The 14,918-nt window shown below is 36.5% G+C and overlaps 2 protein-coding genes across 2 annotated transcripts; one reads left to right on the top strand and one right to left on the bottom strand.

Moving 5' to 3' along the window:
* Positions 1 to 3,700: 3,700 nt before the first annotated feature.
* LOC113742627 (uncharacterized) lies at positions 3,701 to 10,078 on the top strand. Its single transcript, XM_027270504.2, has 10 exons — positions 3,701 to 4,337; positions 5,159 to 5,224; positions 5,346 to 5,526; positions 5,728 to 5,924; positions 6,167 to 6,217; positions 6,629 to 6,720; positions 7,557 to 7,681; positions 8,501 to 8,592; positions 8,742 to 8,846; positions 9,838 to 10,078. Exons 1-10 carry the CDS (start codon positions 4,005 to 4,007, stop codon positions 9,973 to 9,975), a joined length of 1,380 nt encoding a protein of 459 aa, XP_027126305.1. The 5' UTR covers positions 3,701 to 4,004; the 3' UTR covers positions 9,976 to 10,078.
* Positions 10,079 to 12,285: 2,207 nt separating this feature from the next.
* On the bottom strand, positions 12,286 to 13,374 carry LOC113741916 (triphosphate tunnel metalloenzyme 3-like). The gene has a single exon (XM_027269574.2). It carries the CDS (start codon positions 13,143 to 13,145, stop codon positions 12,522 to 12,524), a length of 624 nt encoding a protein of 207 aa, XP_027125375.2. The 5' UTR covers positions 13,146 to 13,374; the 3' UTR covers positions 12,286 to 12,521.
* Positions 13,375 to 14,918: the final 1,544 nt, after the last annotated feature.

The raw sequence follows: 14,918 nt of genomic DNA, 5'->3' as shown, positions 1-14,918 counted from the left end.
GACTCTACTAAATTAAGTAATACTAGTAGTAACACTGCTTCTAGGGAATGGAATTCTCTATCTGAATGGTCGAATTACATATTATTTTCATCTTATTTACGTATTTTTATTTTTCAATCACCTTTTTATTTTACATATATCAAAGTAAAAAAAAAATGCGACAATATTTTTTCACAGAATTATCTCAAATAATTTACCGTCTAGCAAAATTCCTTCCAACCTTAAGAATTATATTTTTACAGATGAATGAACAATCCTTCTTACGGAAAGATGATGGTTATCTCCTTCGTAACAAGTTTAGAATAAGCTTTTCTTTTGAAGGGTGAATACTCAAAGAAAACTAATAATAATATTTGTTTATCAATCATCATTAGATTACAAAAATATTGCATAAATACCAATTAAAAAAAGAGTCGAATAATCTTCAACTTAAATGCATTTTTTTTTTTTTTTGGGGTTTCAAATGAATTGCCACAAAGACAACAACATCAGACAAGCACACCTGTCCATGTTGTGTTGTGTAAAATAAACAAGCATTATCCATACTTGAGCGCCTCGCCCAAATTAATGATAGGCAAGAAGGAAGAAGACACAAAAATGAAATGTTTAAAACATTACAAAAACTTGACATTTAGAATTTGCCTTAAATTTGTACAAGGTAAATTGTTGGCGTGTAAAATTCTACTTTTAACTTCAAGGACTTCAACAATGAATATATGATTCATGCTGATGAAAAAACTTTTTTTTTTTTTTTTTAAAAAAATGAATGATTCATTACTAGGCACGTCAAACTCGTACACTAAACGTACCTTATATAATTGGTGTACTATTTTGTCATTTTATAGGCTTACAAATGAGGGCCATCCATTGTCTTTTGATAAGATTACCCACCCCACAAAAAAAAAAAAAAAAAAGAGTTGTGGAAGAAATAATTAGTTTGTGTACATCAAACTGAGGAATAAATGACTCCATCCCAAATGCCATGAAACATCAAAAATCAACTCGGAGCTATTTTTTACTTGCTAAAAAAACTCATTAATTAATATGCTAGAACTGCACAGCGGCGCGCACCTAGATTAGTCTTAATCCACTTCCGGATGGATAGTTACTTTTTGGATAAAAAGAAATTGAGGCGTGCTGAATCTGCTGACGCTACATGGCATTTGAACATTGAAAATGTCAAAGAAAAAACGAGACACCTTTTAAGTACAAAACTACGCTCAGCCGGCTTAAACTTATCCAGTTGTTCATTGCAATTGAGGGGTGCGTATGGTTGGTGAAACAAATTACTGGCCACGAAATTCAAAACCTAACAAGGAAAATATCAAGATTGAGTTTGTTTTTTTGTTAATGTACTTGTTGGCTTTCTTTATTTTTTTCCCGACGTGATATTCTTTATTTTATTTTTACTCATACTCTCTACTAAAAAAACGGGTGACTTCAAAAGAGTGTCGATGAAAGAATTCAAAAGGAACTGAACAACCATCGGATCAAACAGCTATGAACTTGCTGTTGGAATTTTCAGGAAAGTTTGGACGAAAATGTAAATAGGAGATTTTGATTCTTGACTTGCACCAAAAGCCAAGAAGGGACTTAAATAAAACCTTTTTCTGATGGCTAGCTCTTGCCCATTTGAATTGGTTATGTACTTGTTGGCTTTATGTGCATTGTTTTGTACCCAAAACACAATATGTAATATTCTACGCTCACATTATCATTTATGATTGAATAGGATAAACTGCAAATTTTGATGATATTCCTGAGGAAATTATTGTACTATGAAAGAGAGGGGATTGGGCCAAGTGGGGATTGGGGGGGTCCCCTGGGGGGGCTAAATAATCGTCACATCCTTATAGTAATATCTTCATGACTTTGATGATGCATTTACTTGATGGATAGAAAGTCCAAAATTACAACTCGAGCCGAAAAAGACATCAACCAATCAAAAATTATCAAGGCACGAATAATTCTCGGATAATAAGTCTGACGCATCAGGTACAGTGGTATTTAGATTACGTGTGCATGGGCCTTGTTCCCACACCTCCCAAGCAAGCCCAGTGAAAGCCATTTCTCTTTAGATTCAACAGTGACGCATCAAAACTCTACGTCCGATTTTAAAAACATGCCCCAACCATTTGTAGTAACGTCTTTCAGCCCAGGTCCAAAATTTTGGCCCAACTATATTTAGACGCCTGGACCCAAACGTCAAACATCATAGCCCTCCTACTACTTACTACTTATTAGGCATTCATTACTTCAACTTAAGTATGCTCAAGTTCAAGGCTCAAACTGTGGATTAAGGGTTGTAAATTTATCAAAAGTCTTAACTGGCTTTGACAAAAAAGACACTAGCCTTTCCGGGGCCTCTTTAGGATTTAGCAGCAGGTTCCTGCATAGGTTAGTTCCCACATCGGGGTTGGGGGGGATTTGGGGTAGATTTATAAGTCTTCTCAGGAACCTCAAGAGTTGCCGGCTTTTGTGGTTTCCTGTGGATTAAGGGTTGTAAATTTATCAAAAGTCTTAACTGGCTTTGACAAAAAAGACACTAGCCTTTTCGGGGTAATTGGGGTCTCTTTAGGACTTAGCAGCAGGTTCCTTGCATAGGTTAGTTCCCACATCAGGGTTGGGGGGATTTGGGGTAGATTTAAAAGTCTCCTCAGGAACCTCAAGAGTTACCGGCTTTTGTGGTTTCTTGTGGATTAAGGGTTGTAAATTTATCAGAAGTCTTAACTGACTTTGACAAAAAAAAAGTTCAAGGCTCAAACTGTCCTTTCCAAAACTGCAAAGTGTAGCTCCTTTCCCCCCATCCCAACCAAAAAAAAAAAAAAAAAAAAAACTCTTAATATCACAAGTCAAGTGAAATTTAGGTTGTTGCTTTCCTTAAAAAAAAAAATTATTTGGTTGTTGCCCTCTTGAGTCAGTTGAGTGGTTCGTAACTTACAAATAAAGCTAGTACTTTTACACATTATTGGCCCAATTTGACACGTCATATATACTAAAGGTTTTAGTTTGTTGGATATGTTTTTAACACGAGGATATTACACATTTGGCTATGAGGAGCTATTTTATAAAAAAAATTTTTTTGCAATGATTTTATAAAAGATTTTATACAAGCTAGAGTGAGAGTTGCTCTGTTTGGATTCTTCAGTTTTTTAAAAATTAATTTTTCAAATACTATAAAATTTTAAAAAAATATTCTAAAAGGTACTCTAAAAAGTAGTTTAATTTTTTTTAATGTTTAAAAAATATTTCAAAATATATTTTAAAAACTCTACTACTTTTAAATATTTTAAAATATTTTATAAAAATATTTCAAAATATATTACAGTAAAATTTTTTAAAACCACTTCAAAAAACAGTTGAGTTTGTTTGGATAGAGAGATTTTGGTTTGCAAAATTTATCCTCACAAATCCCAATCACCTTTTTATCTTCCCAATCACCTTTTTATCTCACATACATCACATCACAAAAAGTGCTACAATAAATATCTCAAATAAATCATCCAAATTCTCTCTATCCAAACAAACTCAGTTAATCCAAACATATTTGGCTATGATTTTAATAACGGGTTTGATACAATATATTTGTGCCTTCAAAATGCGCAATTCTGCGAATACACGGAAATGCATGATGAACTGCCGTCTTAAAAGTTAAAAGTACTACTACTGTTATTGTTAGGAAGCTATAAATGCTGCTCATATGCAGCCGTGGTTCTTGAGAGTTCCGACAGAATCTTCATCCCAGCCTCGCGTCGTAGTACAATTTCTGTTACCACGACTGTCAGACTGGAGTGCTGGACCCGATCCAACAGGATTTTTTCCCATTTTTATTTGAAACCCATAAATTATTTTTGTCAATATATATCTGTTTCGGTTACATCTCCCCACAGCAACCCCACACTATCCAGAAAAACCTCACCCTCTAAAACCCCACAGACCCCTAAAATCACCACTAGAAAACGCCCTAAAAAATCCATAGAAGAAATACTAGAGGAATATTATCCATGGCTTCAATGTCCATAGATATTGCAACTACCTTTCTGGGCCTAGCCAAGAGGCAACCAGCTCCTCTCAATAGATTTGGCGCTACAGTCTTTACTCAGTTGTGGAAAAACGAGGTTTTTGTGAACCAGAGTTACTCAATCTGCTCTTCAGTTCGTTCAAGAATTGTGTCTATTAATTGTACATCAAAAGCGAAAAGGTTCTCCCGCAGATTTATTGCCTCCGCTGCTACTACTTCGACACCTCAGAGTGAGGATTCTGATATTTTGACTAAGATTCCTCCTGATGATAGAATTCCTGCTACTATTATCACTGGGTTTTTGGGCTCTGGAAAGGTAACACGGGATATTGGGATTCTTTGATTCTGGCTGCCGTGTTTGATGTTTGTGTAGAGATTTTCGTCGAGCAATTCTTTATAGTTGTTGTTTGATGTTTGAATGTTAGAGTAAAGAAACTCGTGATGCATTGTTGCTAGAATCCAGTATTAAGTGCCAAAGTTGCGACCTTTATTTTAAAAAAATCACTTTGTTTTCTGTTAGAAATTTTATTGGGACTTGATTGGTGGATTTTTTGTAGTAATTTTTATGTTAGTGTACAAATGATGAAAAAATTTACTTTACTTTAAATTTTAAGGCCGTGAAGGGAGCGATAGTTCCAAGTCAAGTGTGAAGAATAACTCGGCCAACCGATATAACTATAAAAGTACAGTTAGAAAGATAATGATTTGGATATCGTATGCTAGGGTGAGCTCTGGAGCAACGTGGTTACTCTTGGAAGTCTTGTTCAATATACGGATAAGGTGTGAATATTAGTTCAACAGCTACTTCCACTAGGTCTGCCCCTCTGGTTGTCCAGATAATGTCAATGAGGAATAAAATGAGGGAAATTCACTCTATTTCATGTGATAATTCCTAATGTATCTTTCCTTTTTGGTGATGACAGTTTGGAAACTTCAGTCTGAGAACATTGCCCTACTGAAGGCTATATTTTTCTTTTCCCTTTTTGCCTCCAAAGTTGTTATGTATCGTAATCATCATGATGCACTGTGTCACTGAAACCTACACATATTTTTTTATTATTTATTATTTTAATTTACTTTTTAGCTTGAACATGTGGATACTTACTAATATTTTATTTAATTCAATGTAATGGACAGACTACATTGTTGAACCATATACTGACTGCTGATCATGGAAAACGAATTGCGGTTATTGAGAATGAGGTATGGCATCTAGCCCTCCTTTCATCGTGATAATCTACATTTCTGACTTTGTTTTGAAATGGGATTTAAACTGTTTGAGATTATCTAACTGACTATTTTACAACTACTTACTTGGTTACAGTATGGTGAAGTAGATATTGATGGTTCATTAGTTGCTGCAAAAGCGGACGGAATTGAAGACATTGTCATGCTCAACAATGGGTGCCTGTGCTGCACAGTAAGGGGTGATCTTGTGAGAATGATATCAGAATTGGTAAACAGAAAAAAGGGGAAATTTGATCATATTGTAATAGAGACTACAGGTAAGCATCAAAGGAAGTAGAACTTTTGTGTTGTGTTGGTAATGCGGTGAAGATACTTGGTAATAGAGACAAAAAGAATTGCTTATTATATTTCTCAATGATATTTTTAACTCTTTCTCTGGTACTGGATCTTTGACGTTGCACTTGTATTTCAATAGTGTATCCATGACTGAAGTGCAAATGCTTCTTGCTACATTGTAGGATTGGCAAATCCAGCACCAATTATTCAGACATTTTATGCTGAAGATCAGGTTTTCAATGATGTTAAGCTGGATGGTGTTGTAACACTAGTTGATGCTAAACACGCTGGTTTTCACCTTGATGAAGTCAAACCTAAAGGCATAGTTAATGAGGCAGTCGAGCAGATTGCTTATGCTGACCGTATTATAGTGAACAAGGTAGACAATTTCTTAATTAGCAATGTTCAGTGTCCATTTCTTCACTTTCCCCCACTGTCAAATGCCTAGGCTGCAAGACGTATTCAGGGCTTGATTGCACTTTGAATTTATATTAAGTTCCTTAGATAGTTTATGTCTATTCTGAAAAAGATTATGGCAGGTTATACTGAAAATCTTAAATCTTTTCTATGATAATTGCACCTGTATATCTTGCCTAATATTTCTTTTTATGTTGCTTACAGACTGATCTTGTTGGTGAGCGAGATATTGCCTCTTTGGTTCAGAGGATAAGGGTGGGTGTTCTCTTTCTTCCCGTTTCATTTTGCACTTTTTCCTTTTTTTCTTTTTCTTTAGGACTTTCTTCAGCCCTCCTTTGTGTGTGTTTGTGGGGGGGGTGGTGGTGGGTGGGTGTTGGTGTGGGAGCCTGGGAGGTGGGGGAAGCTATTCAACTGAGCTTGTATTCCATATTTTAGATGAGAGGTTCAGAGGATAAGGGTGGATTTTCTCTTTCTTTCTCTTTTCTTTTAGCACTTTTTCCCTTTTTCTTTTTCTTTAGACCTTGCTTTAGCCCGGAGGTTGGGGCATGGAGTGGGTGGGTGTGGGAGCCTGGGAGGGGGGGAGCCATTCTAGTGTTCTTGTATTCCATATTTTAGATGCATCTTTTTGTGAAGTCTTTGATTAAAGTTTGCTATGGTTGATGACAGAACATTAACCGTATGGCTCAACTTAAGCGAACGGAGTTTGGGAAAGTAGATTTGGATTATGTTCTTGGAATTGGAGGCTTTGACTTGGAAAGGTTGTACTTCTTTTAATATTTCTTTAGAATGGTTCCAACGCCTATCTGCTTCTTGTTATTGACTCTATCAATTTTTTGGCCATCTGTTTGTGTATCTCCCAATTTATGGTTTCTGTTTCTTGCAAAATGTCTTAACTAATACTGTCTGAGCATAATCACTGTCTCTTTTTCTTGTCATGGGATAAACAAACTTGGGGTTTCTTTCCATGATTTCAGCAGAAGTGAATGTAACTTGTAGTTTTCTACTTTAGCTAATCTGATGAATTTGTGTGCATAAATGCTATTTTGGGAAAATAATAGAGAAAAATTTTGAATCTGTAATTTGAGGAATTATGTACTCTTGGTTGTCTCTTCTTTTATTGACTCGACAGCCCCTTGCTTGAGTTTGCCCTCCATACTTGAAATACTATGTTGATATATCGCTATTGAATACACTGAAGATGAGTTTTTGGTTTTTACTATACTAGAATTATTTGTTGATGGCATTTACATCCCCGTTCAAGTTTCCCAAATTTCAATTGTATAATAAAAGATACTTTTCAAAATACAATTGATGGGCCATATAATGAACTAGTTTTTGGTGTTTGTAGATAGAAGCATATAAACCTTTGATCTAAGGCACTTTCTGCTCTCATACAATGTATCCAGATGTTGAACACCTTTTTGATGTTTCAGAATTAATTCTGTTCATATTTCAATTTAACCTTCCTTATTACTTTAAACTCTTGTCGGGTATGATCAGGTGTTAAATTTGTTGTTGTTGGAGCTTAGAATACAAGCCTTCATGCATTCATCTGATGGACGTTCTTTTCTTGAACTTGTTAATGCTACTGCAGAATTGAAACTGCTGTCGATGCTGAAAGTTCTAAGGAAGATCACACCAGCCATGGCCATGACCACGATCACCACCATCATCATGAACATGAACATGAACATGACCATGAACACGACCATAAACACGGCAAGTCCACCCTACATTTCTTAGATATTAGGAATAGCTTAAGTTAAGACATTATTCTGCAGTCTGCACTACTTAAGGTACGCAGTAATGACAGAGTTAAATGGGCCTGCTATGAGTAGAAATTAGAGTTAGCATGCATCTGAGTTATTGAAGATGATTCCTGCCGCTGCTTAGATAGATTTATGCCACAAACATAAGCTGTCCTTTGCTTAGTCATGTGATTTGTCGCCAATTCTGTCCAGCAAGGTTTACCATCCATTATCTGGAGAGTGAGTTGCTATTCTCTGGGAGACCCCCCCCCCCCCACAAACACAAAAAAAAAACTCTTTTGTTTCAACCTGAATCCATGGCTTTCTTTCCTTATTGAATATTTAGTACCTTTATAGGTTGATATGGAATTCTATCTGTATGTCTTTTTGTTAAGAGAACCACATGCTCCACATCCTTGGCCATGTCTGAGTTTCTTAGAGCCGTTGGATTGCTGCTAATTGAAACTCATAGAAATGTGGGCATTTTCAACTTTAGTCATGCTTTCTGTTGCTCCCAGCACACCCCATCCAGTGTAGTGTCATCTGTCCTACAATGAGAGTAACGCTAATAGTAAGACTTCGGATTGAAACTTGGCAGATTTCTTATTTGGCTTCCAATTATGTATCCTGATAGTGCATTATTGACTCTTTTATGTATCTGTAAGCATGTGGTTCGAGATTGATTACTTCGATATGCTTTATTTTGCTTACTAGTGGTGATGCTAATAGCTAGCATCTTGGAAATCATTCACTTATATCGCTTGTTGAATTATTGTGGATATTCTTGCAGAACATCATGATCACCTTGCTCATGATCACACTCATGACCCTGGTGTTTCTTCTGTCAGCATAGTTTGTGAAGGACGCTTAGATCTTGAGAAGGTTTGTTTGTTGGTGATTTATTTGGTAGTCTTATTCTAATTGATCTTCCAGCTTTAGGGAGTCTTAATATGTATTGATTCAATATATTCATTGCAAGATGAGATTGCTGAGTTTGATGGACTGAAAAACATTTACTTTCAATATCTCAGGCTAACATTTGGCTGGGTACATTGTTATTGGAACGAAGCGAGGATATATACCGTATGAAAGGTCTTCTGTCAGTTGATGGAATGAATGAGCGATTTGTCTTCCAGGTGATTGACTTCTTTTCAGAATGCTATGAGTTTTCTCTGAATATTTCTAACTTGTTAGATGATTCTCTCAGTAAATTTGCAATTAGGAGCATAACAAGCCCAATTCTGTTTAGATGGGGAAAAAGCATAATGCTTTACCCCTTTTTATTATATGACTACTTCTGGAAAAGGTTTGGTGAAAAAAAAATGACGAGTAACTTGGAATAAAATTTTATGAGCTGATCCAACATGGTTTTCAGATAGAGGGGAAACATTTGGAAGGAAAAGCAGCAGTCACATTGCTCACCAATTACTAGTTTACTAATGACTGTCTCTGCTTTTCTTTGTAACTTCCTGGAAATAACTCGATGCTATTCATCATTTCATCCTTTTGGACACTGAGATGGCTTTTATTGCAAGTTGATCTTTAATTTATTTTGTACAAGTGTCGAAGTTTTTGGTTTAAGTTATTAAAGATAATATTCTTTCTACTTGTTAGCTACCTGCTGCTGAGTAAACTCTCTGCCCAAGTTAACCGAAGCAATTGGTTAGGGCATTAGGCAATGTTCAATCTCGCAATAATATACAGGATGTGGTTACTACTGCATTTGGGTTAGCTTAAAGTTTTACAGCTCCAGTTGGATTGCTCTTTTTCCGGATTAGTACCTAAATAGGAGTCATTAGCTACATCATTAGTAATGAGGCCAAGCACATAGATGGGTCTAATGACAACATAATTTTCTTCAGCTTGCTGCTTTGAAATTAACAAGTAGGAAGATATGGTTTAATTTAGAATTCTGCATAGGACAATGTCACATATGGAGTCGATTGAAGCATTTTTTTCAAGAGTAGAGTGGAGTATGGTATGGTGCTAACATGTTCAGTGCCCAATTTTCTTTAGCAAATGCTTTCTTGTATGTTTATTTTTTTCAGTCTTGGGCTTTTATCGCATGCTTGTTTTTTATGATCGGCATACCTTCTTGTTTGTAATAACTATTATCCTGTTTAACAGGGAGTACATGACATATTCCAAGGTTCGCCGGATAGACCATGGCTCCCAGATGAACCAAGAGTAAATAAGATCGTCTTCATAGGAAAGAACTTAGACGCACAGGAGCTGGAGAAGGGCTTTAGGGCTTGTTTATTGTGATTCCACTACTTAAGACTCTAGTAATTAACAACGAGTTAACTATTTTATCGTGTGTGGTGAAAACAATAAAAACTATAAAAAATTTTCTGATATGCTTGTGGAAGCCTGAGTTTCATGCAGATTCAATCAATAGTCCACATCTTCTTTCGCTTTCGATGTTTTTCTAGAATTCCTGAAGTTTCCGGCGAGTTCATGGTAATATTGTAAAATGAAGCTGCCGCTAGTCTGTAGTCCCGGCGGTCATTAGCAATTTTGTACTCCTAAGGCGTACGGATGAGAGCGATTACCAATTCATTTGAGCAAACCTAGTAAAACTTGCCAATCTTAGTGGATATCAAATCTGGTCTTGAACCTGTTTCGGCTTTTCCATCCTTGAATATTTTCATTAGTGAAGTAACAGAAAAATTGCAATCTTGGTCACCCACCAAAGGTTGATATGTTAAAGCATTTCAGACATACATTGGGCAGATAAGCGTATGTGAAATAAATTATTCCATTAGTTTTGCCGCTAAAATGATGCTAAGCTTCTATTTCCTGGGGGGTGCAAAAATGGTAAATGCTCATGACTTGAGTTGCCTTGGGATCTTCATGACACCGGCGGTCAAATGGACCTCGACCAGCTTTAGACTTAGAGTGGTAACTGGTAACAAGATCTGGGGCAATTTGCAGACGAAAAGCCAAATTTCACCCAGAAATTGATGTTCCCTCCCATCCATGCACATCCGAAGTTAATGGCCCATAGCCCTTTCTATCTCCTCAGTCCATACTTCAGGGTACGTCAAAGGACTCTTGTCGCTCTGGTTTCCCTTTACTCCAACCCACCACAACTACAACTTTCTTTCTAATCTGGTCTCCGGTCTAAGCTCAAAAGAAACAAAAAGATATCAAGGAAAATGGAGTTCGAAAGTCTCTGCTCTTCTAGAGCTGCTTTGGAGAAAATGGTCTGCACTGTTGTGGTCGGTTCAGCTCTGGCTGCTCAAGAGTCCCTTCTTTGGCTTTTCTTCATGGTACATTCTCTGCACTTCACCTAGAAGGCGTTGCTTCTCTGTGGTATATTTGTTCTTAAAAGGTTCTAGAGAATCCAATCACTCCATTCTTATATGTTATCCTAATAGTGACTGAAGAGCTTTCTTGAGATGTCTGTTCTCCTAACCTTGATTACTACATCAAAATTCTGCATTTGCTTGGATAAGCAGTTCAGAATTATCATTTCTTGAAACTTTTTTTTTTCGCTGCTTATACACTAGGTCAGAGATGCAAGAAATGCTACAGCAATTTCCATGCGGATTATTTTGGCTTTTTCACCCCCGTTCTAGGAGCATTATTTTCTTTTTATTTGACAATCTAGAATTTCTATCTTTTAGATTGAAGGCAATTTAAGAAAAAGAAGAGGACGACAATGAAGAAGATGAGGAAGACAAGCATACAGCAAAGAAGAAAAATTGAGTAACTTTAATTCTCTTCTGATGCCTCACCCTTTTTTCCCTTCGTGGCTTCATCAGTTAAATTGAGCATTATTTGAAGGAAGACGACTTACTTATGGACAAGATGATATTTTGTTTGGATGGTATATTATTTGCTTGCATTGACAATACATTTTCCAACCATCATTGTATCTTACATACATCAAATCAAAAAGTTACTACAGTAATTTTTTTACAACTAAAAAAAATTAAAAAAGAGAGTCACCATTGTGGTATAACTTTGGAAATATATTTTATCTAACCCCTGCAACTTCTTCAACAAACCAACTGCCATATGTAGACTAAAGCGGCAAGAAGGAAATGAAATGGAAAAGCATCTATATCTTTAAGTACAACGCTATGCTTGTAATGAAGCCCACATGAGACTATGGGAGAGGCAAAAGGAAGGTGAAGATGAATAGAGATTAGCGGCCGAACAAGAAATATATGACGAAGTTACAGATATGCAGAGGTTTTATTATTCTAAATACATGTCACTTGGTGATTCCTGCAGCGTTCAACCTATACACTTCAATACCTTCACCCAGAAAATAACAACACCACTAGTTCCTCGTACTTCTCCCAGTGTTGATCTTTGCTGTTAGATTCATCATGCGAATAATTTTCCCAGGGAATCATATTATGTGCTCATGTTAAAGCCTTAGTATGCATCTTCCTCCCTCCCTCCCCATTTTTCTAGAAACAAAAAGCGAACAGTCTCCTTCAACAACCAAGATTTGTTAGACATAATTGATCATATCAAACTGTATAAGATCAGAGAGCTGCTTCCGGCCCCAGCTAACTAAACCAGAGGGAAGAATTATGAGTAAATGCATGCAAGTTTAACTTGACCAAACTGTTCAGTGAGAGATACCATTTGCTCAACTGATATAGCAACTAATCCAGAGCTTTTTAAACCTTAATATACTCTAGAACCGCAATAATCCAAAGCTTCAAACTTTGGTCATCGAAAAAAAAAAAGAAAAAGAATTTAAAGCTTAGTATTAATCATTAGCTACACTAATAGTATCGGAAGAGTGGCTTATATCAAAATGGAAGAATACATAGTTACAATTTAGGCACTCACTGAGGCAACTTTCCAGCCCGAAAAATGGCGAACTTGTTAGCCTTTGAATAAGAATACTCAATCCCGTTACTCCTTAGCAGCTCCTCAAGCAAATTCTTAGCTCTTTCAGGTTCAGAAGTCTCGCATTCAATCTCATAACACGTCCCAAAATCATAATTTGTTTCATCAAGCTCCAATTTTAATCCACTCCATTCATACACTGCTCTCACATTTCTAAATCCTCCCAAACATACCAAACACCTGTTATCATCTCCAACAACTCCATATTCTTCTCTCACTCTCTTCATTATTTGTGAAGAATGATCGGCCATGAGTAACAGCCGCCACGGCTCCGCCACGCTAGCTCGGCCTATGACAGGGTCGAGGGGCTCTTCATCTTCCTGAATGCGGCTGATTCCATTGGAAATCACTGGCTTTGCTTTGAGAGAAAGGACGCATTGGGAGTCGAGGTCGTAGAAGCGAAGGCGGAGCGCGGCGAGGTTGGTGGCCAGCTCAGAGTTAGGCCCGTCAAAGAAAATGTTTTCTTGGACGTGGGTTTTGAGGTGGAAAGGTGAAAGGACAGTGGAGAGGCGTTGGTGGGCGTTTGAGTCTGGTAAACGGAGCTTTACTTCTACTTCCATTATGATTCGGCGGCGCTGGAGGTGGTGGTTGGTAACAGAAGTCGATTTAGTGGTGAAGTAGGGGAAGAATTAGGACGGTGACTGGTGGAGCAGCGGGGGATATGGGTGATGGATATGTGAATATGTGGCGGTTCTCGCCCTACAGAAAAAGTTCCAATCTCTCGGAATCAAATGCTTGGTGCGCAGAAAAAATTAAGTACGTAGAATATTCTATTCTCCTAGGACTGGGAGTCTTTCCTCTATCGTCCAATCGGAGGCGGGGCAGGAACGGTCTCAAGTTCATGTCAAGATTTGATAAAAAAAAAATTAAAATTATATCTTATATATAATTTTTAATATCATGTGTGAGGTATATAAAATTTTATTTTATAATTATACTTTATTAAAAATGAATTATATCGTATGTATATAAAGTTACGTCTTATGTATCTTATATAAAATCGATCCAAACAATTTTCTGACGAATCGTTCCGCCCCTTGTCCCATTTAATTATTGGGCATCTTCGAAAGCGAATCATAACTATTACTCGCTGATAAAGTATTCATTTTACCCTTATAAGACTTATTTCTCAATTCTCAAATTTTTATTAGCTTTAGATACTATTGAAATTCACTTTTTAACACTTGAAAACTTACCTGAAATCTTGCTTTCCAGCGGTCAAACATTTTCACTTATACTCGGTAACTATTTTCAGAGTTTTGAAAGGATTTCTTTTAGCTAAAACTAGCTTTATGTCTCGTGCTATATGCACGAGAACAACGAATGATTAAATATCGAGATTTGGTGATTTGAATTTAACAAACAATAACTATTGAATAGCATCAATTGTAACTCAACAACCTTAGAAAATTTGACATATGTCACAGTATTAGAAACCTTGATTGACATTGTTATAGGATTTTTTTTAACGAAAGCATAATAAGTTGAAAGCATAAAGCGTTAATTTATTGTAAATTGATTCCAAAGGATTTCTTTTAGAAAAAAATTTGTTAAAGATTTTTCAATGATTGGAATGTGTGGCATAATTTTTTTTTCGGGGGATAAAAATTTGTGGCATAAATTGATACTACAAGGTATTATTTTATTAAAACTAATAATTTTTAAGTAATAGTGTAACAGCCTAGTGGTTAAAGTTAAAGATTTCAAAAATTAGAGATCTTAGATTTAAATCTGATTGAGACAAAGGTCTTAGGAGCAAAATTCTTGAACAGATCGTTATTTAATTCATAAGCTCGTTAAAGGTACAACTGATAGAAGAGATCTGGAACAGAAATTATTAGACATCCAAGTCTCAAGTGATGCCAAAAATGCAAAACATTGAGTAAGCTTTGCAAAATTCCATGGCCTTGGAAGAATTTCAATATTCCTCAAATACTAGTTTACTATTTTATATGCTTGGGAACTGGTCATATATTTAGCTGGGTCCTGCTTGAGCACTTAGGTTCTGGTCTTTTTTTTTTTTTTTTTTTTGTCAATCAGGGAGTATCCCAGTTTTGCCGGACTAATCTCGACCTGAAGTATCCCGCCTCCCAAGAGCACCCAGACGATATGTGAAGCCAGACTCAAATCGCGTCTCACAAGAAATACTCCAAGGATTCACCGGCTGAACTGACCCGACACGAGAGCACTCAGGGTTCTGGTCAAAAGTGATGGATTTGATTCTTGGCACAGTACTTGTAAAAGGCCACTCCTCTCCTTCTGTGCATCACGAAGGGAAAAAATGACAAAATTACTGATTTTTTCTTGTTTTTTTTTTTGTGGGTTGGGGCCTT

The sequence above is a fragment of the Coffea arabica genome, chromosome 4e, assembly GCF_036785885.1.
Source record: "Coffea arabica cultivar ET-39 chromosome 4e, Coffea Arabica ET-39 HiFi, whole genome shotgun sequence".
NCBI lineage: Eukaryota > Viridiplantae > Streptophyta > Magnoliopsida > Gentianales > Rubiaceae > Coffea > Coffea arabica.
This window is presented reverse-complemented; position numbering and strand designations above follow the sequence as displayed.